A 26,649-nucleotide genomic window follows, 5' to 3' on the forward strand; every position below is an offset into this window, starting at 1 on the left:
TAACATACTTTGAGTTTTGAATTACATTACAAATGCACTCTTTTTGTTTTGGAGTGCTATAGTGATGCTAATTGGGTTTTCGATAGAATAAATTTTAAGTCCACTAGTGGGTGGTTATTTACTATAGGAGGAGATATAGTTTCATGATCATCTAAGAAACAATCTTGTGTTACATTATTATCAATGGAATCTGAATTTATTGCCATGTCTATTGCTAGCAAATTGTTTTGTGGATTAAGAGATTTATGAGATGTATTTCATTTATTGAGGTTTGTAGAGGACTTATTATTTTATATTGTGATAATCAAGTTGCAATTCATAATACTAAAAAAATAAAAATAAAATGTCTAGTAATAGTAAACATATTGTAACGAGGTATAATCATGTAAGGAATCTTATTAAAAAAGGTAAAGTATCCATTGAGTGTCTTCCTATGGATCAAAGGCTTGCGGATCCTCTTACAAAGCTTTTGTTAGGTGAAAAATCGTGAAAGTCGTGAAGAACATGAGACTATCACCAATTTAAAGAGATAGTCTTGTTGGAATTCTACTATTTCATATGAATGTTGGTTTTTACTGAAAATTCATGTATATAAGAGTTCAAAGGCAATTTAATCAAGAATTATCCTTAAAATGTTAATGTTGAGGTTACATTTGAAGTGTATAATATGTTTAAGGAATAGTGGGGTAAAATAAATATGTGTAAGCCCTATTCCTTTAATGTCTTGTATTTGGCTATATGCAATTTCAATTTTCCACAACAATAAGGTTGAACTTAGTTATTAACAGTTCTCATAATTTACAATGAAGTGATAAAGTGGTTCTGAACACCCCTTATTAGACTGTCTATGCAAGTAGGAAAGTAAAAGGCTATTTTCTAAGGATTTTGGTGAATTTGAGAGTACTTGTTAAACCAAGATGAAGTGCACGACCGATTAAAATGTGATTGCAGAATCAAAAAACTCGTGTGTAACACGAATGTGAATATTATATTCATATCATTCTAAAGGTTCAAGCCTTGACCATCTTTAGTTATGTGTTACACAAATATCTAACATCTTTTCGGTTTGTGTATTCTCATTTTTATTTTTCTTATTCTTCTTCTACTACTACTACTACTATTATTATTATTATCTAATAATAATATATATCAAATTTATGATTTATTTATTGAAAATTGACTTCTAGAAAGTTGGAGTCGACTATCATCGTGCGGGAGTTAACTATCCAAAAGAGTGTCTATCAGTTTAAGCTCTCGGCCAGGTCGACTCTTACTCCTAAGAGCTGACTCCTAATCCGAACATTGGAAATGTAACGACTAGAAAGTGAATTAATGTAACTTTAACTTAAAGGGCATGCCTTTAAATTGGAGGGTCGAGACTTCTCAAATGGATAAGTCTATTCCTAATAGACATGCTCTAAGTTGTGTTTTTTTTTTTTTTTTGTGTCTATTGGAAGTAGCCTTTCATTGTCTATAAATAATTTGGACATTTGAGGTACAAATACACCCAATACAATTAACTCTTGTTCATGTTCATTCACTTGCTATAAGTTATTTATCTATTTATTTTATATTTTCTCTCATTATTGGGTTGAGTTCTTAGTGGTAGAATAGATCAAAAAATGCAATTTTGATTTCTTAAAATTAGGCATTGTATATTAGAGTTAGGATTTTCAACAAACCATTTGCATATAGTGGAGAAATTACTATCCTAAAAATAATTTTTTTGAAACGCCTTGCCTAACATTTTCTAATTTTGTTTTTGTCATTCCTCTATTGTCCTTAATCATTTTCCTTAATTACTACAACAACCACTCCTCTCTCTCACCAACTATCATCAACAACCTATTGTGTTTGTGTGCGTGTGTGTATTACAATATACATATATACACATTTATCTATTTTTTTGCCAATAAATTTTTATTTAGTTATATATATTTTACAGCATATGTTTATATATTTTTAGTTATATATATGATTTTAGTACCTATATATAAAATATATAATTTTATTAATTAAACATAGATTTAAACCATATTTATTAACTAAATATTGTTGTGGCATATTTTTTGATTAACGAGAAAATGATTTTGATGAAAAATCAAAATTAAATCCAGAAAGTTAATGTGTTGAAATCATGTCTTGCAACATGCACGTATGGTTTTGATTTGAAAATTCAAAAATTTGAAAAATCTAAAGTTTGTGCATTATGTTTCAAAACTTATTGTCTATATTTTCAATGTTTTCTGAGTATGTATGTTATGTTTCAAATTTTGAATATTACATTTCGAAACATGCATGTTATGTTTCAAAATCTTCGTCATTTCTTACAGTAAGTACAAGAAAATTTAAAATATATTTTGCATAAATATTTTCTCTTGTATCTAAATGCAGTTCAAAACTCTAAATTCTATTTTTGTGAAAGCAAATTCAATTTTAAAAAGTGTAATCATTGCAAAACTTAATAGATAAATGTTTTTGTCTTGTATTAAATGCTATCCCAATCGGTAGGGCCAACTGTAAAGTTGGATATTTTGAAACATGGAGTATATGTTTCGAAACCTCAATGCTAATTGGGATGTTTCAAAACCCACTTAGTTATGTTTCGAAACATAGTCTCAAATTTCGTAAAATCTTGTCTCTAATGGATAGAAACGACCAAAATTCTATATCTTCATATAAATAACAAGTGTTTGAAGATCAAAAAATAGAGAACATAACCAAAAAAACATTTATTGAGGTATCAAAGCAAAGAATCCTCTATTATTCTCCATTGAATGTGTAAAAGAAGTGTTATTATTCTTAGTTCTCATTCTCTCAAGTTGTTGTAAGAGATTTGTATAACCATTGGTAAAGCATTTATTGATATCAAAGCTGGTTGTACTGTAAAATTGTTATTTTTTTATTTTACCATTTGTTATGAGGTTTGAGTTTAACCTTAAAAACTTATTGTATGTAAAGGTTTTGGGATGAATTTTGGTAAAACTCTTGTTTTCTTTGTTGAAAGTGATTGGAATTGAAAATCCTTCAATTGGGAAGATTTGAAGGTAGTGGACTAGACTTTGTGCTAAACCACTCTAAAATACTCGTGTACTCAAAATTATTTTTGTTTCGTTATTGTTCATTGCTCAAACTCTTTTTAATCAAAGCAAACGAGTATATTGATTATAAACATTATTGTTTACTCATTCTTAAGAAGATCACATTTTTGCTAAATCTGGTATTTCAAAATACAAGCTGAAAATTTCAAAATAGCTAAAAACATGAACTTACATTTCTAAATCTGTATACTATATTTTGAAACTTGTTCAAGCAGAAACTTTGAACAAGAAGTCAAGATATATATATATATATATCCCAATTCACCTCCTTCTTGGGATATTTTTGCTATTAATTGAATTAACAAATATCAACTTTATTATTTAACTAATCATGGTATATGTTATATTTTGTCACAAAAAATAATTAATTAAATTCTTTACCTAAATATTTGTTTTTCTATAGATTTATTTGTAAAAATAAGTTATATGTCCTTTCTAATTATTTTATAACTTTTAATAACTTATAAACGTTTTTTTTTAACAAAAGACATAAATGCATAATTGACAACTTCAAAATATATTATATTCAAATATTTTATTAACTTACAAATTTAAAAAAAAATCTTAAACAACAAAACATCTTAAGTTCAGTGAACTAAACATATTTTAATACTCTACTTATACGGGAGGGAGGAGTATTTTTTTTTTGAGAGAAAATAATTTTCAAATAAAATAATTTTTAAAAATAATTTTATTAAAATGTATTTTTGGGTGCTTGATATGACTGATTAGAGAGAGAGAGAGTCGAAGAGAGAGCAAGATAGAGAGAGAAAAACTAAACAAATAAATTGTTAAATGATAGGGCCAAATGACGATGTAGAGGGAGACCTGAATAGCGATGGCAAGACAAATAGATAACTACGACGAATACAAAAAAAATTAATTGAGAGATTTAGGATAAATGATGTCAAGAGAATCACTTTAAGACAAGAGAAAACGACTTCCTTTCTATTAAATAGGAATTCGTTTTTCACAACTTGTGTTTTGTTTTAAATTGGAGTTGTCATCAGTTGAAATTAATTTTTGATTATCTTTTATGTATTTTTATTCTAGACACTGGAAAATAAAAAAAATATATTTTGCTCAAAAATGATTTTCAAACCTGAAAAAAGTCTTTTAGGCACAACTTGACTCACAATTATGAATTACCTAAAATAGCCTTCTTCAATCTCATTGCTGCAGCCCATTGTATTTCCCCTAATATAAGTAGCGATACACTCCATTTCACCAAATCTTCACGCAATAATTATCGGCCTAGCCAGAGCCAGGTCAAAAACCCTCGGTTCTTCGCCGTTCCAATTTCGCTCTCGCTACTTATTCGACTCCCTGCTATCGTCGGTCCTTGTTCTTGCCGCAGGTGACTTTCGCTACCTATGTATTCGTGCTTGCTCTGAATTGTTGGTAATCATATTTGGGGCTAGGGTTTCGCAGGATGTGCCCGTATATCGACGAAATTAGCATATTTCAACGCGTATAGATTTATATGGTTATAGTTGTTTACAATTGGTATATTCACATGTGCAGGAAGTGTTAATCTGAATTTTATTTGCTGCGAGTGAGGATGTACTCCTCGCGAGGGGGCAATGCGTTCGGGCAACAGCAGCAGCCCTATGCTTCTCAAAGCGCATATACCCAGAGTGTAAGTTTCTCATTTATCACTCTCAGTTCTTTATTTATTTGTATCTTCTATATGATAGCTCTATTTGGTTACTGGGCTTACGTTTGGAAAGATTTCAGATTTTTGGCATTCTTTTAAAAATATTTTTGTAGCGGAAAACCCTGATATAAGATGAGATTTCAGGCGACAAGAGTTTGTACGGAGTCTAGTTTTTTTGAATGATAAAGACCAAAAGAAACCCTAATATAAGATGAGATTTGAGGCATCTGGAGTTTTTCATGGGGGTCTCGTTTACTTGAATGATTCAGTCTTCAGAAGATATAGGAAACAGGTGATTTTGTTTTGAAAAGTGTTACAGAAGAGACTACAAAAACCCTGATATAGGATGAGATTTGAGGTGCCTGGAGTTCTATACGGAGTCTAGTTTTCTTGAATGGTTCAGTCTTCAGAAGAAATAGGACATAGTTGATTCATTGTGCAAAACCGTTAATGGAAATACAAAAAATCCCTGATATAAGGTGAGATTTGAAGCGTCAGGGGTTTGTATGGAGTTTAGTTTTCTTAAATGGTTCAGTCTTCACAAGAAAAATGACAATAGTGATTTGTTACCCAACACTGTTATGGGAAAGACTAGAAAAAAGCTAAATCCATTATAGAAAAGGTAACTCCCTTGATAGAATTTGTTTTGGGATTTTGGTAAGCAACTAAGGGCCTATTTGGTTACCCTTGAAAATGATGAACATGGTTATCTTAGATTGTCCCATTTACAAATTGGGGGATTTTCATGCCTGGTTGTTGAAAAAAAGAGACTTAAAAGATTCACTAATTTTTTTTCCAGTGCAAAAATTTAAGTATTTTCCATTTCATCTGAATTGGGTCTTTCAGGAGATCTTGTTACCTGCTTCACAAATCTTGACTTAAGCTATCACAATGTGACACTTAATTTGCTAACTTGAGATGGAATGTTTGCATTTTATAAACCAAACTGCAACTTGTTACAAATATCTGACCCCACTTAGTGGGATTAAGGATTTTGATTGCTGTTTTTATTTCTTCCTTCACCATTTGCTTCTTTAACAACTTTTTCATGCTTTTGATAGTTGATACCTGGTTATTCTGCAAGTTCTGGCGTTGTACCGGATGGGGCTTCACAGCACTCTATGACTTCTCGACACTCATCAGCTCTAGGGGCTCCTCAGGAGTCAGATATCACTGGATACAGAGGTCATCCCTCAACTGCCGTTCATTATGGTGGGCAGTATAGCTCTGTGTATGGTTCTGCTACTTTGAGCAGTGGGCAACAGGTTGGCCAAACTTTATTTATTATGATATCTGAGTATTATCTTTGGCATGCTTAATCTGATTTTAGTAACTTGACGTGCACAATTTATGGGCATTGAGATAACTTGAAGGGTCTTACAACAACATTCACAAGTCTTAACACCACGAATTGGGTTGGCTATTTGAATTCCAGGCCTCTGTACATCTCTATCCATACGATATCCTCCATAAAACTTTAGTGATCTTATTAGAAACAAAAAATAAAAAAGTTGGTGAAACCTAAAGGAATCATGTTTTAAATTTCCCTGAACTATGATGTGTTTATATGTCTCTTTATAAATGTTTGTATCTCTTGTATTAATAGCTTCATATGTGTGCTTGAGGGACTTTGTTTTCCTTATTGGTTGTGCCTTCTTTCTTGTTAGGAAAATGTTGATGTCTAAAACTTAGAGGTAAGGCTTGCAATTATACTTTTTTGTAGGTTATAAGCATTTGACTAATGCAAGTGAATTACTGTGCTGGCAGTCCATTGATGGGCCTGCGGGTCAAACTAGTTGACTTCAGAGTTATTGGCTTTGTATTGCATTGCTTATTTTTGTGTGGCTTGTCCATCCTTCAAACCTGAGGTGTCTTTCAGTTTCAGACATGCACTTGCACTCTATTGCAAGAGAGCACAACGGAATATTCTCACAGGACTTCCCACTTTCCATGGACATGATTTATTTTGTCCATTGAGTCCACTCCAGTCACTTCAATTCCGACCCTCACCCTGTTTTGGCAATTTAGCCACATGGCTTTTGGGTCATTGAGTTGTGTGTTATTCAGGTCCACCATCCTGGACTATTTTTTTGACTTGTATGCTTATATACTATCTTCTTCTGTGCAGGTTCCTGTAAATGTTGCCAAAGGAGTTGGTCCATCTGCTCTGGAAAGTCGCAGTGGTTTTGGTTCAGCTATGCCAGAATCACCTAGGTTCAAATCTAGTGACTACATGTCAGGACCAACCCATGGGTATGGCCACAAAAGTGATCAGTTATTCTCTGATAAGATTTCTGATTATCCATCAATTGATAGGCGCCAATATACTGAGCAGGCAAGTCCTTATGTGGGGAAGGACTTGCAGAATATACCTACAGCCCGATATGGTGATTCCATCAATTTTAGTCATAAGCATCAGGTGCAGTGTCTTTTAATATTTTTATTTTCCGTTGGTTTTTCTATTTAAGAAACTAATGGCTCTTCTATTTATTACAATTTAGTAGGTAAGTTTTTTTCTGGTTATTTTCAAAAGTTAATTTTCAACACACTGATCTTCTCCATGGTTGTACAATGCATATTTGCACAGCAAGACCTGTACGATCGCATGGATCAGGCATCACTACTTCGACAAGAGCAAATGCTGAAGGTTCAGTCACTCCAATCTGCTTCTCTTGATGGAGGTTCCAGGTATATCTTTTTGCTGATCAATTTTTGGATACATGGTTTAGTGTCTACATGTTATGATTTTGGTAACGTGATTTTCAGTCTTACCCTGTACTTTCCTTGCACCTCTGCCCACAACCATGGTGTTTTCCATGATAAGAAAACCTATTCCAGCGGTAATAATAAACAGTTTGTGCACAACTTTCTTGTGCACAACATTGTAGATGGCACCATATTTTTCTATTGCACTGAGTAGCAACGCGTTTCTGGCAGACAAGCTGATTATCTTGCAGCAAGGGGGGCTGCCATTCACCATACAGCACCAGATCGCATGCCTTACGGTGGAGGAGTGGAGGCAGATCCTCGCAGTTTATCAATGTTAAGTGGTTCATCATTTGGTGGACAGCATACTCCATCAATTTTAGGGGCAGCACCACGGAGAAATGCGGAGGATCTTATGTTTACTCAAAGTTCTTCAAAACCAAGTTATGGAGTCAGCCTGCCTCCTGGTAGGGACTATGCTACAGGAAAAGGGCTTCACGGTGCATCTCTTGACTTGGACTATCCAAGTAGCTTGTTGCCACGTGGTGGCCATTCAAGAATCGATGAACATAAAGATGATAGGGGTGGATATGCTCGTGAACTTGACCGGAGGGAAGAGGAGCGTCGTAGGGAGCTTCTCCACGAGAGAGAAAGAGACAGAGAAAGGGAGAAGGAACGAGAACGTGAACGTGAACGAGAACGAGAACGTGAACGAGAACGTGAACGTGAACGAGAACGGGAACGAGATCGAGAACGTATACGGGAAAGAGAGCGTGAAAGGGAACGCATTTTGGAGCGGAGGGAGAGAGAGCGTGAGCGTGAACGTGAACGTGAACGTGGACTAATTAAGCGTGAACGTGGTCTTGAAACTAGGCGTGAACGAACTCCGTCCAGAATCTCTACTGACCGGGCTGAGCGGCATGGCTCCTTATCAGCAAAGGACGTCAGGGCCTCACGAAGAGATTCACCACGTCATGAAGCTCTGCATAGGTGGATCTTGCTGTTTACTTTTGTGTCCAGTTCTGTTTATGTAGCTGCTTGTATAGCTTGCAGCCTTCATCACTAACCTGGTGTTCTGTCATTCTGAAGGCGTCATTCACCTGTTAAAGAAAAAAGGAGAGAATATATCTGCAAGGTAAAAAGGCTATGTAAGAGCTTGATCATAAAATGATTATGAGAACTTATTCCTTTGCAAGGATGTAGCATTTCACTGCGACATTTGGTATTGAAGGCCATTGCGTCCATGCTCGTGCTATTCACTTTTGTATTGGTCGTTAATAGAGTACCTCTTTTTCAATTTTTTGAGGCTCCAAATTTGATTTTCACTTCCTTGGAACGTCTACTCCCAATCTCAACGGGCATTGATCTATTTTCTTTCTCACTTTTGCTTGTTTCCTCTACTCATGTGGCTTAGTTTTGGTTGCCTCTTCCATCTAATGCTGTCTTCTTTGAGCATCTGTGGTTATTTTTTTCTATTTCCTTGAGGATCAATGTCCACTCTTATGAACTTGATACCTTTCCTATTTCTTTTTGACCATTGCCCTTTGAGAATTTCTTTTGTATCACTTTGCTTTTTGTATTTCTTTGGCTCAGCTTCGACTGTTTACTTCTTGGGATAACTTGGCTGCTTACGTTTGAAGCCTTGGTTTTGTTGTTCCAGTCTCATGGCTTAAATTTTGTACAGAACACATGGAACTCGACCCTGAATCTGGGAACACTTTGTTAGTGTCTTTTGTGTTCTTTATGTAATCTTTGTTTTTGTCAATAATTGCAGTACCCAATGAGAAAAAAATCATTTTAGGGGAAGTCTTTTTAACTCTAGAAAAATGGAGGAGTTTGTTGTATGAGATTAAAAATTATCTTCTTTTGTTCTTGGAGGAGTTTGTTTTTGATGTATGTAAATTTCTTTCTCAAATAAAATTAATTTTGTTTGTTCTCTATGATTGCATACTTTCTGAGCATTTAAGGTTTTAAATCCTTCTAATAGTCAATGCTGTTAATGCAGGCTTACTCTTTTAGCTTGGTGGAAGTGGAAAGGGATTATCTGTCACTGGATAAACGATATCCCAGGCTTTTTACTTCTCCAGAATTCTCAAAGGTCTTTTGATTGATCTTTATCTCAACTGAAAACCACTTTAAATTGTTTGATCCTATTGTTCTATTGTTGTTGTTTCTAACTTATGTAGGTGGTGGTCAACTGGCCAAGGGAGAATTTTAAACTTTCATTTCATACTCCTGTCAGGTACTTTGATTCGGTTATTTTCCTGTGTAATTTCTATTATTTCGGCTGTAAACCTTTTTCTTATTCAGTTATTAATTATTTGAGCTCACAATAGGATGTGAGAGGTCTCTGCTTTTTTGGTATCAGCTCTTCTAGTGTTGGGAATTCCAAAAGAAGGGGGATGGGAAGGATGACCATAATCTCTCTTATTTTTCGTTGGAAGTTGGTTTTTATTTGTGGAGTTCTTTTTGTCTTTAACCTATTGCCTTTGCTAAAGCAAAAAATATATTGTTAATTAGTTGTTTCATAAAGTACTGAGATAGAAAAGTATAATCCTCTGGTGGTGTGTGGAATGGAACAGTTTTGAGCATGATTTTGTTGAAGAGAGCACTGGGATTGAACAGAAGGAGCCACCTGCCATAGTTTCAGCTGATGAACCTGTCAAATTGGAAAGTGGAAATACCATATGGAATGCAAAGGTACATTTTAGCTGATTTTATAATTAAAAGTATTTGTTGGTGTAAATGTGTCAGGTTACTGCAATTCATATGTGAACTCAGTGGACTGATATTCAACATTTGTTTAGAGCTGCTGGTATAAATGTGGAATCTTATAGCCAGAAGTTTGTTTTTTTTTTAATCTTATGTAACATAAACAAGATTTAGATTCTATGTGGATTGGTTCTTTTAGAAGATTAAATGAATTGGTACTTTAGGAATTTATATAGAAGCTATGTTGTCATTTATGGAGTTACTGTTTGTTCCTTCTTATATATTCTTTACTATTTATGCTTGTATCAGAATATGTGTCATTCAGCTTTATAATTTTCTTCTTCTCAGCCATCTTCATCTTTTTTGTTGTGTGGATCAGATGATTTTGATGAGTGGACTTAGCAAAAATGCTTTGGAGGAGCTGTCTTCTGAAAAAAGTTATGATGACCGAATACCCCATCTGTGCAATATCTTGAGGTTTGCAGTTCTTAAAAAAGATCGTTCTTTCATGGCAATTGGAGGCCCATGGGACACTGTTGATGGGCAGGATCCATCGGTTGATGACTCATCTTTGGTTCGAACTATTCTCAGGTCTGTGCATCGTTCTATTAACTGTATCTTCTTATAGTTAGTAAAGAACCCAACATTAACTATACTTAACTGCATTGAATTGATTGATGCTCTTTCAGATATGCTAAGGATGTGATCCAACTTGATTTGAGAAACTGCAAGCACTGGAATCGTTTCCTTGAGGTATTCTTTCTTATGTTTCTCTAATTTCAGATTCAGTAAGCTTTGCGTAGTGAAAGTAAAGGATGTTACTTTTTCTAGTTGGGTCATTTAATGGTGTTATATCATGCATGCTCAAACTATTTCGGCTTCATCCTCTTCTTTTGTTGTCTATGCAGAGGAAACAGTCTCTTTGCTAAGTTAGGGTAAGGTTGCACACAAAAATGACCCTCACCCAACTCTTGCAAAGCATGGTCCCTCTTGCTTTGGGACAACCGTTTGCATATAGGGAATGCTACCTTTATTACCTCAATATTTGTTCCTAACCTTTTCCCAGTAATGCTACCCCCCTCCCACCCACTGTTACATGTTAATATCCTTATCTTGGCTACATTTATATTTTAACATGTTTCTTGATTGCAATACTCTACATTTATAGTGGGATTAAGGATTGCAATACTCTACATTTAATGTGAAGTGTATACTAGGGCTATGTTGAGTTTTGATCAATGGGAAGAACACTTCACAGCACCTCAAGTTGGAAGAGGAGTAAAGAGGAAGAGGGGAGACTTGGAGATGGTCCCTCTTTCTCTACCCTTTGTTAGAGGCAAAACAGTCTTGGTGGGGCCCCAGGTCTCATCATTTTGAGCCACATCCTCTCGACATCTAAGGAAGGCTGCCGGTCTCCTGTTAAAATGTGGCACGGACTGCATCTTTGTGTATGATTGTTTCAAGCAGGTAGGAGTGCGGACATGGCTCCAGTGTGGGTACATTGGCCAATCTAGGGAATGCTTGAGGTGATCATGGGCAAGGCCTAAAATGGCAGGTCACCTTGTTTTCCATATTTCTTTTTCAAATAGTGCTTGGTCCCACGTGCCCTTCACGAGGCTGAAGCTGAGACCCAAGGAGATCGGGGATCCTTATAGTATAAAAGGACAACTTCCGCATAGTGAGTTATGTCAAACTAAGTCATGCAGATACTTTTTGGGTGAATGCCAAACCACACACATGCCATTCCCCTTTAGCTTTTTCAGTGACTGAAGTGGGCAAGCTTGAGGTGATCATGGGCAAGGCCTAAAATTGCAGGTCACCTTGTTTTCCATATTTCTTTTTCAAATAGTGCTTGGTCCCACATGCCCTTCACGAGGCTGAAGCTGAGATCCAAGGAGATCGGGGATCCTTCTAGTATAAAAGGATAACTTCCGCATAGTGAGTTATGTCAAACTAAGTCATGCAGATACTTTTTGGATGAATGCCAAACCACACACATGCCATTCCCCTTTAGCTTTTTCAGTGACTGAAGTGGGTAGTTCAGGCTTTTAGATGAGAGTCCAAGTCACGCGGATAGGAGGAATTTTTAGATATTATATTTCTATTTTGATTTACGTGAATGTTTGGTTTTGGAATCAGGGGGGCAGTATCCCTGGATTGCTGTGTTCATCAATAATTAAAAAAACTAAAGACCAAAAATTTTATTAAAGTATCCACAAAATTGTCCTTTTACGTTTCTGTATCAGAGTAATGCAACATCAATATATTATCATTTGGCTTCTTGTGCACAATCATTTTAGTTATTTCTGTTAACTGTGCTCTTTTGCAACATTGGAGAACACTTGGCCACCTGAGGGTCAATCTTTATATAAGCAGAACTACTTGTGAGTTTTGAACAGTTAGCTTATATACATAATCTAGGTTTTCTAGATGAATATTATACTAAAAATCTGAATATGGAGTGTGATACACTTTCTTATAGAAAGTCCAAAGATTGCTGTACAAGGGCATAGTTATTTTTTAATATTTAATACTTTCTCATGGTCTCGAGGCATCAATTTGATATGCTACTTCATTTCTTGCACACTAGGCATGACTGCTGCAAGCTTATTCTACTTGAATTTTGCAGATACATTATGACAGAGTTGGGAAGGATGGGCTGTTTAGCCATAAGGAAGTCACTGTATTGTATGTTCCTGATTTGTCAGATTGTCTTCCTTCAATGGAAGAATGGAGAGACCAATGGCTTGCTCATAAGAAGGCTATTGCTGAGAGAGAGCAGCAGCTTGCCCTGAGAAAAGAGGTATATGTATTTTGAAACATCACATCACTGCTTGCTAGTTTTTCCTTGTGCCTTTTCAACTTCCTCAGATACATTAATACTTAAAGCAGACATATTGGATAAATATATGGCTCTTTTTGCTGCCTATATGTGGAACTTGTTGATATCAAAATTCTTAGGTTCCATCATGATTGTCTTGGTCCTTTGTCGTGATTTTTCTAATCTTAAGAATATTTCTCCTTGGACATTCAGACTTCAACATGACTGTGAAGAAAGTAGGCAGCTGGAAATTTGCATTTTCTTTTTCCTGAATCCTGATTTATTCCAAACAAGTGGAGTATCAATTTACATGATGAATTTTTGAAACTCTTGAGTAGAACTATTGACATTTTCTTACTCCAACACTTAAATTCCAAAATATGTCTCTTATTACTGTTGATTTGATGTGTTGCAGAAAATCATGAAGTGGAATCCACTATTGATTTTTAAAGTTACATAGATCATGGTTTAATCTTGCATTGTAAAGATAATAAAAGTATTGGGTGACTTTCAAAGATACATTATGAGTGTATAGATCTTAAGAGAATAGAGGTTTAATTCCACAGAGGAGAGGCACCACGATTACTCTAGACATGGATTTCAAAGTGATACTATTCTACACATCTGTATATAGGGAGATGTTTATTGTGGTTCTGATGGACTAAATCTATGCCTATATTACGTGTGTGGCATTGAGGTTGGAGGATGCTAGGTGGGATACGGATAAGAGAGGAAAAAAGAAAAGTCTAGGTGTGGTTTCAAGGGAATTATTGGTTGAAGATAGAAAGTGTGGAGATTACGGGTGTGTAGGATTTAGGATTTAGGTTAGGGATGGCTCTGATACCATGCAAAAATATTTGAGAAGAACTTGATTTCTTTATCATTTTGATCAGTATAAATATACAGAGTATAATCTTGACTTAGGAAACCTACAGCTAATTAAGAAACCTAGACTGAGAAGATACATCTATACTAATTAGGTAACTTACAGCTAAGCAGAAAGATCTATCCCTCTGCACAAAAGGAAACACTTTGACTTTACAGAATTTACAGTATTGAGGAAACTTAGCGAACAATTGTGAGAAAACTTGGTATATCATTTCTCTTCCACATGATTACAATATATATATAGGACAGAAATCAATCAAATCCCTATAACTAAGGAAAAAGAAGGAATCCTAATTACATCAATCAATCAATCCCAACAATTAAGATTGATTATAATCAATCCCATAGATTGTGGGATTAGTTATCCAACAAACTTTAGATCAAAGAATTCCAACACTTAGCAATTAAGAAACACACTAATTTAGATAGCTGAAAAAGAGGCAATTAATTAACCACCCGTAATCTCCACATAATCTCCACAGGAAGTAATCATATAAAAACAGACAATAATGCTGATTATTGTCAGTTAAGGTGGTACATTATTTTTTAAAGGTGGTGGTATATTGAGATGCTCGTGATTGGTGCATACTTTGATGGGAATAATAGTTGAACACTAATCTCACTGAAAGAGTTGAACACTATCCCAAGAAATTTAATTATCCAATGGCTGGATTAAATCTTGTCTCCAACCATGAATGCTATTTTCCTATGACGCTGGTATGGATACATGGAAGAGGCTAGAAGCTTTGAGATATGTATGTGAAAGGGGGAGGAATCCTAAAACTTGAACAAAAAGGTGATACAATGATAGTTGCTTAGAGGTTCCAACAACTTCAATAAGAGTTGAACTTGAATAATCATCTCATGAATGCCGAAGTTATGTTAAAAAACTGGCTGAGGTCTAGTCTCTGCAATGTTGAACAGGAGGAGCTCAAATTGCTAAAGTGGGTCGTATACCTGGAAATTCATTCTCCACAAAGTTCCCTGAAAACAAAGAAGACAAAAATATGTAGACACTAACAAATTTGACATCTGGATGATGGTAAATAGAATGAGATTTTGATAAGATAGTTTGTGAGGTCATGGATTTTCACCTGTTTGAGGAGTGAAAAGAAGCTTCAGTGCTAGTTTGTCCTCTTTTGGGAGGTTTACTTGTTTCTGGGATTTAAAAGAAATATGGAAGATTAGGAGGTAGATTCGATGTTAACTGCTTCACTGTAATATACTCTAATGAGCAATAACTAGAGAAAATTACTGATGATTCCGTTATTCCCCCATCACTGGCAGATTTCTTGGCATGTTGGGGTTGTAGTTGCCCTACAAAAGAGGAGAAATGAGCATATGGAATGTTATTCCTTTGTGTGCTATGTTGAGCTTTTGGTGTGGAAGGAATACTGGAGCTTTTAAAGGAGTGGCATCCCTGACTAATTGTCACAAATGAGTCATACTCGTTTTCTTGTTCCTTGGAATCAGAGCCTTATCTTTACACTCGTCCTCATTTTTTGACTTCAAAATAATATTTATGCCCAAAAAATGTATAGGCAGGGAAAATCTGATGTATGTAGAGATATATTACTGGTCTATGCCCTTCTTTTGGCAATTTTTATTTATACATTGTATTGACTTATAAATTGGAATCTAAATAGTTACTTCAAAGTGTAACTACATAAACATGACAAATGACTAGTAGCAATTCATTTGGAAATAGCGCAACACCCCCCCCCCCCCCCCCCCCCCCCAAAAAAAAAAAAAAAAAAAGTGTTGACCTGGTTGTCAATTTGGTGGAGTTGAGTGGCTAAAGGATTATCTGGTTGATTTTAAGATACATATGTGCATATATAAATATAATGTGATGCAAGAATTGCATCATATTTTTTAAAGCCTCAAGTTAAATCGTTGGTATGCTAATTTATGTTAAATAATGTTGTAGCTGCACTGCTAGGGGGGACTCATTAGGACCATGGTTGAATCAATCTAAAATCATTTCCTTTTGGGGATGTTTTCTGCTAAAAGAAGTGCTTACCTTATCAGTTACTTTTCTTTTTCAACATATTCAATATTTATTTATTTTTTATAATAGTGCTGTCTTCATTATCTGCTTGATTGTTTTGGGTCCATCTTAAAGATGCTGCTCCATATAGTTCTGGAAAAGGTTGACGATCCTAGATTGTTTGATGTTGTGCCTTAAGATGGATGAAAGATTGGGTTTGGGAGTCTAGTTAGGTTTTTGTGTTGTTCGTAACAGAGTTGAAGATAAGATTTAACACTGATCTGTAGCTGAACTGAAGATTTTGTATTCTAGTTCTTCAGCTTCAAATGTCTGAATTTGAAGCAGGTAGCCATATCTATAAATCGCAAGAAGTGCAGAGCCAAACAAAAGATGCTGATTATTAGCTGTTACCATTATGCCTTCAGAACATCAGGAGGTGAACTGAAGAAATTCTCCTCTTGTTTGTCCTCCCTGATATATGGTTTGCATTGGATTTGAGTCAGGCCATTGGGGAACATTTTAGATATTTTTAAATATTATTCCTCCATAAAGCATGTATAATTATCTTCCAGACGTGTGCACTTATTTTCTCAGTACTTTATGAACTACCTTTCTGTGCAATGTTAGTTCCTAGAATTTGTCAGGTTCATTCAGGTGTGTTATCTATTTTCTTTGATTTCCTCCCTTGCTATGTTTTGGAGTGAGAATTGGATAAACATCTAGAAACTAAAATCTGCTATTTTTTGCTCTAGATGTCCAGAGAGAAGAAGGCTGGAACAAAAGGTAATGAAAAATCTTACCCTGTAAGTTGTGGCCCTTTTTCTTTGGTTATTTCTCTTTTACTTGAGTTGTTAATTTGCCTGTTGTTTTTCAACTTAAGGTAAGGAAATTGATTCCCCTAAAGAAGCGAAGGGGCAGGACAAATCAGAGAAAAAAGTTGAGTCTGCATCTTCTGGACAAGGAGCAAATGCCAGCAAGCAGCAGAAAGATGTCCATGAACAGAAAGGGAATCCAGCAGAGGAGGGGGGTGACAATGAGAAGTCAGAGAAAAAAGATGGGGTTAAAAGAGGAGAGGAAGGAAAAAGTGTCAACAAAAAGGAGTTGGGAGGGAGTGTGGGTGTTCAGGCTGCTGGCAGTGCCAAGACGGGGAAAAAGAAAATTATAAGGAAAATTGTCAAGCAGAAGAAGGTTGCTGATAAGAAAGATGGTTCAGAGGACCCAAATGACCAGAGTGGTAAGCTGGATGAAAAGAATGTAGGAGAGAAGATTCCAGACTCAGAAACCACAGTTCAACAAGATGAGTCATCTGTTAATGCTGCTCCTGTTAAAACTTTTGTAAGAAAGAAAGTTGTGAAAAAAGTCCCCGTGGCAAAAGCAATTAAAAAGGAAAATGAAGGCATGCAGACTGAGGTGAAAGCTGATGACAGACCTCAGTTTCCTGAAGATAAACCAAAGGATAATCCAGACTCAAGCAGTACTCCCATGGTCCAAGATGCTGCTCCAAAAACCACTGTAAAGAAAAAAATAATCAAAAGGGTGCCCAAGCGAAAGCTAACTGGTGCAGAAACTAACATTGGGGCTGCCAACAAGAAGAAAGACAATGACACGGATGAGAAAAAAGTAGCTGAAGTGGTTAGTGATTCAAATATTTTAGGGGATCAATCTACAGATGCCAAGAACAGTGTAGGTGAGGCAAAATCAGAAAATAAAATTACTGCTAAGACTTCAAAATCAGTAACCCCTGAGAACCCAGATGATTTAGTTAATTCTGGTAAAACTGGAAGCAAGACTGAGAAAGTAGCTAAGAATGAGGAGGCGGCTGATGAGAAGAAAAGTGGTTCAACAACAAAAGTCAGTAATGAGGCTGACAAAAGGGCAAAATCAAAAGAAAGAGAGCAATCAAAAGATGAGGAGAAAAAAAACAAAGCAAAAGAGGAGTCTAGAAGCAAAACAAACAAAGAGGTGAAAGAGAAGAAACAGCCTGAAGATCCTCCTCGGCATCCTGGATTGTTTCTCCAAACAATTGGAAGCAAGGATTCTAAAGTAGGTTAAATCAAAATTGGACCATGCTGCTTTTTGTAATTTGTGTTGATATTGGCGAATATTTTATTCATGTGCTAATTATGATGCCTGCAAGTATACTAATCTAAATGCAAAATCCTCTGCTACAGTTGCGTTCCTTGTCATTTTCACTGGATTCACTTTTGGATTATACTGACAAGGATGTTGAAGAGTCAACTTTTGAGGTGTGTTTCACTATTTTTCTCATTAAGGAGACATTATACCTTATTTCTGATCAGCCGCCTTTAGGTGCTGTTATGTCTTTCTCTATGCTCTTCTGATTTGTTAAATTTTGGTTTGTTCGTAATGCTGAATTGAGATTACATTTCTTTTAATAATGTCAATCATTTTTTATTTTTTCTGGTTCCCTTGTGTAGCTTTCGCTATTTGCAGAATCACTGTATGAAATGCTTCAGTATCAAATGGGTTGTCGTATTTTGGCATTTCTTCAGGTTTGTTGAGGCAGTTTATAACTATTTTTATTGCTTTATTCGGTTGAAGGGTTGTTATGATCCAAAACTTTATATGCTTGCATTCCTGTTCTTACCTTTTCTTTTGTTCTTTTTCTTTTGAAAAAAGAAATTGCGCATAAAGTTTGTGATGAAAAGAAATCAACGTAAGAGACTAAGAGAAGAGAGTTCTAAAGGAGGTGAAGAGGATCCTAAGGGACGTGAAGAGACTTCTAAGGGAGGTGATAAAAAACCATCAACAAAGCGTGTGAAGATTGATGAGGCAACCATGGAACCCAAACCTGCTAAAACAGGAACACATGTTGCTGCTGATCCTGGTGATGGCAAACCCATTGTCAAGGAAGATGATACTTCTATTGGTGGTGGCACTGCAAATGTGAAGCTGGAAGATACTTCTGTTGGTGAGACTGCAAATGTGAATCAGGAAGATGATTCTTCTATTGGTGGGACTGCAAATGTGAAGCAGGGAGATGATGGAATGGATGATGAAGATCCAGAGGAAGATCCAGAGGAAGATGAAGAAATGCTGAATTCAAGCCCGCAGCATGATAACGTGAATGAGGTAAAGCTTGCCACTTGCTTTTCATCTGTTTTGATCTTTATGCATCAAGTATATCTTGGCTGTGTACCTTTATCAAGTTGCATGTCTTTTCTTGTGGATAATTTTGCTGTTTAGTTTTTTTTCTTCCATTGATTATCTATATTCTATTTTCCTGTGCTATGCTTTCTCCAACCTCGTGTCTTTTGCTCTTCAAAGTTACGTGTTATAGGGCTGGCTTTAAAATTTTTTCCACTCTAGGTGGTTCCTCATCTTGTGGAGAGAGAAGCAGCAAGTTAATAATTAATTAGCCACTGGATTATATTCTGTGCACAAAAAGATAACATATTACTTTTCTTGATTTGAAGTATATGCGAACTGCATTCCAATGTGTGAAAAGCATGTTAAAAAATTATGCCATAAAAACAAAAGGAAAAGGGTATATCTGAACGAGCAAAAGTTAGTACCAAACATTAGCAAAGAAGAAAAAGGTGAGATTGGATGAAGGTTAGATAGATCAAACTAATGTATCTTATCTACCTTTTATTTGACTCGTTACTGTATTATTATCAGCTCTTTTATTATGCAATCAGTTAATTTGATCTATGTTTTTGTGTTGTAATCAAGTATAATTTCCCTTGCAGGAAAATTCTGTAGAGGAGAAGGCGGATGCAGCAGATAACAAGCCTGATAAGGTAAATGAGGATGTGAAGGTCACCGAACAGAAATCTGCTGAGGAAACCTTGGAGAGCAAGCCTATGTCAGGTTCCGAGGAAAAAGAAAAGGTAGATAAGATGGAGACAAACAAAAAAGAAAAGGCAGTCACTGTTGACAAGGAACTGTTGCAGGTATACTTGGGAAAAGTTCCCCTAGTTGTCCATTTTATTGTCGTGACCAAAGTATTTGTTTCTGTGCTCTCCACTTTTTCTTTTTTTTTTTCTTTCCCGTTGATACCGACTCCCTTCAAAACAGGCATTCAGGTTTTTTGATCGAAATCGGGCGGGCTATATCAGGGTAATCACTTTTGTATAATCATGTTATTCTACTCTCGTCATGTCGGTAACTTTAAATCCACGTGGCGGATACTATCTGTTTACTTGTCTACTTCCTCAGGTTGAAGATATGAGATTGATTATCCACAACTTAAGGAAGTTCCTCTCACACAGAGATGTCAAGGTCGGTATCTTCTTCTTCCATCCATTTTTTGTCTCTTCTGTTGACATTAAAATGGAAAAATCTTGGTTGCTAATTGTTTTCTTGCAACAGGAACTTGTCCAAAGTGCCCTTTTGGAGAGCAACACTGGGCGGGATGACCATATCCTTTATAATAAGCTGGTCAGAATGACTGACCTTTAAGTGTATGGTTGTTATATCCAGTATTTCTTTTTCTTTTTTGTGCTCAGTAGGATGAGTCCAGTATTTCTTTTTCATTTGACTTGGAAGGTTCTTGTCGATGTGTTGGGGTGGAACTTTGCAGAGCTTTATAACTTGATAGGATTGAGGAAAGAACTTTTTGCTTTAGTAACATCCTTCTTATTATGATCTTATTGGGTGGATACAATCAAAAGGGTTGGGTTTGATTTGGTCCGGTCCGGTTTTGTTACTTTCTTCTTTTTGAAGAAATTAAGGAAACATTGATTGGTTGTGGTTTTTGTTTTTTCTTTTTAAATGCGTGTGTGTGTGTGTGTGTGTGTGTGTATATTAGAAAATCAGGGTAACACTAACACCTGCCTGGCAATAAGTTTTTTCAGAAAGTAGTTGTAGTTATGACCTTTTTAAAAAAATAATTATTGTCAAATGAACTGAGCACGACGGAGGAGGGGCTGTTTGTTAAATGCAATGCAATTTTAGGCTACAGTTGATGGTAAATTGCCTTTGCCGGGGCACTAAGTGAACATAGAACTTATAGACCCCGTTCAAGCGCTGAGCATATCAGGCTAAGATATTTAATGAGGCGCTTGTGTCATTATTATTCATTTAAACACTAACTAAAACTTGAACCATTTTGCCTAAATGTTGAGCATCAACAACTAATCTTACCCCCCTCCCCCCCCCCCCCACCCCAAAAAAAAAAAAAAAAAAAATTTGATCTATTGACTTTCGGTAAAATTCGTATTTGTCTTATTAATTTTGGGTAGGCATTGATATAAATTATTGTTAATTTTAAATAAAATTATTACGAATTTTAGGTGTGTTATGTCATTTTGTAGATTTATATATATATATATTCAATCAATACATGATTGTTGTTTTTATGATAAAAAAAAAAACATGAAAAATAAGCAAAAATATCAAAACAAAAATAAAAGGGCACTAAGTAATAACAATTGAAAAACAGCATCTTGGAAACTTGGAATGATACTCTTCTCTTAAGCTAAGCTATGATATTCCCTCCTCCTGTAGGCTGTACCTACCATCTCCTCCCCGTGGATCATTCGTTAACAATGAATTATAATAATAATAATAAAAAGGCAGACAACGACAAACATATTAAATCAACCTCCCATACATAAGAGAATGATGCTGATTTATTTATTGCATCATGAATTCATCCTTTTAAAGCAAGCGGTTCATATAAAAACGAATGATTCTTATAGAACCGAGTGTTCTTCATAACAATAGAAATTTCATAGCGTTGTCAAATGAATAATTTATTTGAAAAATATGTTTTAAAACATGGCTTTTGATTTCTACTTCTTTTTCATTTTTCCTAATCTTTCAATATCAAGATCACAATCTGCTTGTGAAAGTTAATCAATCAATCAACTTTTAATGAAAAACACTTGAAGCCCCGCCCACCATATGTTATATGGATAATAAATTTATATATCAGATGTATGTATAAAAGAAATTTTCGGTACATGAAACTTCTTGATTTAAAGACACTTCCAAGTATATATGATTACTCATTTTGTGAATGTCGTATTTGTAGTCACATAAGGTAAGAACAACTTTACTATTATGAGTAAAGGTTACCGCTTCTTTCCCCTCACATAAACTTTTACATTTACGTGCTTTCTATTTTTACACACCCTAGTATAATCTAATTACTGCATTTGCTTACATTTCATGCTAAAAACAATCTAACTGAAACCATGAAAATGGGATCAATCTGAGCTTCATGTTGGCATCAGTTCTTGCTTTCTGATTGTCTACAAACACCAATAATAATAGCCAAGCAATTGCTCTTTGAGGACTTCAAATCATGCCTAAATATGGGAAATTGGGAATTGGTTGGTAAAATTTTCTTCAACTTCATACAGAGACCAAAGAATTCTTTCTATACAGAGCGTAGTCACATACTGTTGAAGATTCAGGCAAATTGTCCATAAACTGCTACAACTTTTTCCCTTAATGTAAGGACTCTTTCTATGCAAAGCAGAGATGTGTAGAATAATGGAAGCTTCAGACTCATGCATGAACTAGAACAGAAAGAAAGTCAAGTGCCCGGAGGCTCCAGTGCTATCACCTCTTCTAACACGCCGGCAGTTTCATTGTATCGATCTTGAGTCAACGTCATGCTTCGAAGTTTCACAGCATGGTCCAACTGTACAAGGGCAGGAAACTTGTGCTCAATAATGAATGATCATGACATGGAAAACCAGCAAGGTTGTGTAATTGTATACAAAACAAATATAAACTCAAATCGAATGGAAAAGAAATGGATGGGCCAATCTAGGACAAGGTTTGTTTTGGATTCATAGTTCTAAAGATTTATCATTGATGAACTACAGCAATCAACTGTACCTATCCATATTTATTACTCGACGAAGATATCAACATGTATGTATATGAACTACAATGCCTATTTGGGTGATCTAGTTTTCTCTTTTAGTAACAGAATTTTCCATAGAAAATGAACAGTATCCCTGTTATATTCTCCGGGGTGAAGTTTGCAACTAAATTAGATATTCATGCCAAGGGAACTTGCATCGTTTGGTTCTAAAATAAAAGAAAACAACACGCGTTATGAGCACATAAAAGTCCAAATATCCAATATTGGCTTATCTATCATTCTTGTAGCCTACAACATTCACACCATGTAAATAAAATTCGTGGGCCATTTGAAGTGATTCAAGGAAAAAGTGAAAAGAGATTCCATGACTCACTCCTACTTTCAAACTTTTCATCATTAACAACACAACGAAGAAGATGATAATCCATCAACATGAAAACAGAAGAATCTAATCTAAAGGCAGAAGGAAAAGGAAAATGTTTCTGAGAAATGTGATGGCGAGTCAATATAAATTAGATGTTGAACGATATAAATTACATGTTTTTCAATGGTGTTCCATCTTACTTCAGAACGATGGCAACAATTTAAGGTGCTCAATGATAACCAATTACCTCTTCAATGGAGCAAAATAGTTTATTGGCAAGTTCGGTAAGAGGTTTCTTCTGATCTTGAGGTGCACCAGAGATCACCTTATTGAAATCAAGGTATAGGAATGTTGATTTTAGCTGAATATCCCGTCCCATCAAATCCCACGACTCATCATCATCCATTAGGTCGCTCCAAAGAGATAGTAAATCAAATGCACACTTCCTAATTCGATAAACACTCCCCTTCAGATCCATGGGCCTAAACAGTAAATCCAAGTCGTAGTCAAGTAATCCAGTTAAAAAGGAAACAAAGATTATATTCTCTCATCTCACAAGGAAAGCATACACTTTTATCAAAACCCTTGAGATTAAGGAAACCCAAAAAGGAGAGTAGTGGCACACAATTCCACCTAACAAAGCACTCCACTAAAAATTGTTTCATGTACCCTTCTCAAAATGGAAGTAGTACCTTCTCATCAGAAATTTGGAAAGCAAAACTGAAAGAAAAATGAAGAAAAAAACCATGTACCGAATCCACATTTCTTTTGATAGTGTTTATATGCCAACACGCTTTCACAAGGCCTTGAATTTTCTTTGCCAGCCAATAGAAAGCATCAAGCATATTATTGACATCCACGGTTTGAAATAATTGGCAATTACTTTAGAACCAAGTATAAACAGACTGCAAAGTTTTGAATCCAACCGTGTGAATCTACAGCAACTAAAATCAAATGTGGATAGTAAACCATGTCTTAACGCAAATTTGGAAAGAAAAAAAAAAAAAAGGAAACTTGGGTATCGTCTAGCATTCTCCACAGCATGCAGATGTGGCTTAAATTGAGGGATTGGATTGCCAAGTGAAGCAACCAAGCAAAAGCCACTATAAGCTGTAAATGTTTTTAACTTGAATCTATGTTGAACAATGCATCAAATACATCACAACCTTGGGGTGAACTCTTATCAGATTACAGTGATTAATTGCCAAAGCTAGCCCAAATGAAAGGGTGATCATAACAAGGTCAAGTGATTAAGGTAACAGGAAAACTGACTTAAATGATGAAATAAACGTCGGCGAGAAAGTTTTAGTAATAAATGTAGAAAAACTTCTAGTTATATGACACTTAATTCAAAAGGGCGAGTTATAAGGGGCATCGCGAGCGAAAAAACAAAAGAAAACTGTTGAACTGTGTTTCAACTATTATGTGAAAATATGCGTTGTGTGAGTTGATAATCATATGAAATTGATCAGTCAAAATCAGAAGCCAGGAAGTGAACGAAAGAATCCAGACACCCTAGTTCTACATATAATCCAAAAGAGACACTAGAGGAGAAGTTGCTAATCAAGATTTCCCGAGATAAATTAACTAGAAATCAACTTCTTTTCCATTTAAAGACAAAGGGTGTATATATATCTCAAAGCAATTTTAGTTATCATTCAAATATAGGCCACAAACAAATATTTAACAGTTGTCACAGATCAACATCAAAGAAGCCACTGTGGAAGAAAAAACCAAAAAATTAAGGGAAAAAAAAAAGAATGAAAGATAAACAAAAACAAAACCCACTTGCATCTCCCTCAAGATTCGAAACCCAGATTGTCCATTTTGCTCCCAAACCCACTCCAAAAAATAAAAAAAACCCAGATATTCCATTGTAGTCATCAAAACAATCAACTCAACCAAGAGGCAAGAAGAGACAAACCCAGATATATATACATATATACATACACATGTGAGTGTTTCGAGAGTACGATACGACAAAGTGCCAAACCGAGACGAAAAACCGAAACAGAGAAATACCCACCTGGATATTGCCGCTGGCAGCACAACTTGTCCGTACACCTATACGAAATACAGATTAAAGAAAACATTCAATAGATACTCCACAATAAATACATAAAACAATGCACTACCAACGATGATCCTATTTCATTATCAACAATATAATCACAATGATGGTGATCATCGTCGCTGTTAATTAGAGGTTGAGAACGGGACTAACAAAAAAAAAAAAAAAATTGGAGATATTTGTTTTTGCCTTCAGTCCATTGGCTTGCCGGATTTTACTCTCTCTCTCTAGCTATAATTGTAGAGAGAAGGGTGTGAGGATTGGGTTGCTTCAGAGTTTTGGGTGATCAGTGACGCCTCAAAAATCTTAAAGCCCAGTTGGGTCTGTGAAAGATAATAATAGGAATCTCTTACGTAAACGGATACCGATTACCTGATTTTGTTGAAAGATTTATATTATGGGTGTATGTATATATATATATTATGTATGTGTATATGAAAGAGAAGGTATTGGAATTTGGAAGCGGCGGCTCGCGCTGGGGCCTCTCGTCTCTTATTTTACAGTTGTCGTATGAAGAACCTCGTTTTTGGGCCGACTCAATGCGTCGGTTAGAAACAATAAAATGATCATTTCGTCTTTACTTATTTTTTTAATTATAATAATTAAAATGACTATCATGACCTTGTTAGTTGATTCTTGATGGGGTGTTAGTTAATTGAGTTAACCTAAGAATTAGTTTTATAATTTAATTCATGGTTCTTAATTGTTATTATTAAAATACAACAATAAATTTATTTGACAAGAAATATCATCGTCCGTCTAAACGCTTGAGTCCACAAGAAAAAAAATAAAGAAACAATCAAAGATTATAAAAAGATTCTCATACTTAAATCAAATATTTCGATACTTAAATCAAATATTTTGTACAAGACCTTTACAACTTTTTTTATCAGCTTGTGAGTCGTATTGGCCATTGTAGGCAAATCTCTTACAACCTTCTGTTGTTATTAAGTCATTTAATAAACTGTGTTAATCCATTTATTAATATATTTTTCCCCCCTCTATTTCTCTTACACATCACCAATAATAATCATCAACTTTAATTTTATTAAGTCGTCTTCTTCTTTTTCTAAAAAAGTGTTTGGCACGGCTGTTTCGTTATTTTATCATTTTGTGTTGAGCAGACTAAGGAGTGAATATCATCAAAAGAAATAAGTTAAAAAAGAAAGGACAAAACGGACTAATGCCAGACAGACAGGACAAATAAACGGATATAATTAGTAAGAACAGAACATCATTTTCAAGAAGTTAACAAATTTGTCTTCAACCCAAGCCGGGCAGGACACCAGTTTGCTTGCTTGCTTGCTTGCTTGCTTGCTTGCTTGCTTCCGGATTGCAGTAATAGTTTGGTTGTTTGAACGCCGTATATAGAACACGTGCTTCGCTTGTATCTCTCAACCAAGGTCATACAATTCGGCTTCATTTGCAAATGCAACCTTATCAACCTTTGTTTCCAACTGAATAGATCTCAAGTTTTTGGAATCCCCAAGAGGTCTTGGGTTGTTCTCGTACTAACTACAGGCTATGGCGGCCT

The 26,649-nt window shown here is 35.4% G+C and overlaps 2 protein-coding genes across 4 annotated transcripts; one reads left to right on the forward strand and one right to left on the reverse strand.

Annotated features, from left to right (window-relative positions):
• Positions 1–4,295: 4,295 nt before the first annotated feature.
• Positions 4,296–20,596, forward strand: LOC127809626 (protein SHORT ROOT IN SALT MEDIUM 1). 2 transcript variants are annotated; one of them, XM_052348571.1, is made up of 22 exons: positions 4,296–4,458; positions 4,626–4,740; positions 5,820–6,023; positions 6,887–7,177; positions 7,346–7,446; positions 7,696–8,454; positions 8,554–8,599; positions 9,470–9,562; positions 9,651–9,706; positions 10,047–10,164; positions 10,556–10,767; positions 10,866–10,929; positions 12,806–12,979; positions 16,628–16,658; positions 16,756–17,918; positions 18,047–18,121; positions 18,314–18,388; positions 18,516–18,968; positions 19,589–19,792; positions 19,917–19,958; positions 20,058–20,120; positions 20,211–20,596. In XM_052348571.1, exons 2-22 carry the CDS (start codon positions 4,663–4,665, stop codon positions 20,298–20,300), a joined length of 4,392 nt encoding a protein of 1,463 aa, XP_052204531.1. In that variant the 5' UTR covers positions 4,296–4,458; positions 4,626–4,662; the 3' UTR covers positions 20,301–20,596. The 2 variants fall into 2 exon arrangements, with proteins under 2 accessions (XP_052204531.1, XP_052204532.1); XM_052348572.1 differs by lacking the exon at positions 4,296–4,458 and adding an exon at positions 4,494–4,541.
• A 1,258-nt stretch (positions 20,597–21,854) lies between these two features.
• On the reverse strand, positions 21,855–25,586 carry LOC127809627 (photosynthetic NDH subunit of lumenal location 3, chloroplastic-like). Of its 2 annotated transcripts, XR_008025163.1 has the most exons (4): positions 25,488–25,586; positions 25,071–25,108; positions 23,292–23,526; positions 21,855–22,491 (listed from the first exon to the last, which is right to left on the reverse strand). XR_008025163.1 is itself a non-coding variant. In XM_052348573.1 (3 exons), the coding sequence occupies exons 2-3, from the start codon at positions 23,520–23,522 to the stop codon at positions 22,384–22,386; spliced, it is 339 nt and encodes a 112-aa protein (XP_052204533.1). In that variant the 5' UTR covers positions 23,523–23,526; positions 25,071–25,280; the 3' UTR covers positions 21,857–22,383. The 2 variants fall into 2 exon arrangements, 1 of the variants encoding a protein (XP_052204533.1); XM_052348573.1 differs by lacking the exon at positions 25,488–25,586 and having other exon boundaries at positions 21,857–22,491; positions 25,071–25,280.
• Positions 25,587–26,649: the final 1,063 nt, after the last annotated feature.

This window comes from Diospyros lotus, chromosome 9 (genome assembly GCF_014633365.1).
Source record: "Diospyros lotus cultivar Yz01 chromosome 9, ASM1463336v1, whole genome shotgun sequence".
NCBI classification, from domain to species: Eukaryota; Viridiplantae; Streptophyta; class Magnoliopsida; order Ericales; family Ebenaceae; genus Diospyros; species Diospyros lotus.

Coding starts and splice junctions, on each gene's coding strand:
- LOC127809627 (XM_052348573.1), bottom strand. CDS start 23,522: ATGGATCTGAAGGGGAGTGTTTATCGAATTAGGAAGTGTGCATTTGAT. Junction 22,492..23,291: donor TATTTTGCTCCATTGAAGAG/GTAATTGGTTAT, acceptor GCCCTTGTACAG/TTGGACCATGCTGTGAAACT.
- LOC127809626 (XM_052348571.1), top strand. CDS start 4,663: ATGTACTCCTCGCGAGGGGGCAATGCGTTCGGGCAACAGCAGCAGCCC. Junction 19,793..19,916: donor TTGACAAGGAACTGTTGCAG/GTATACTTGGGA, acceptor CCTTCAAAACAG/GCATTCAGGTTTTTTGATCG. Junction 20,121..20,210: donor TCTCACACAGAGATGTCAAG/GTCGGTATCTTC, acceptor TTCTTGCAACAG/GAACTTGTCCAAAGTGCCCT.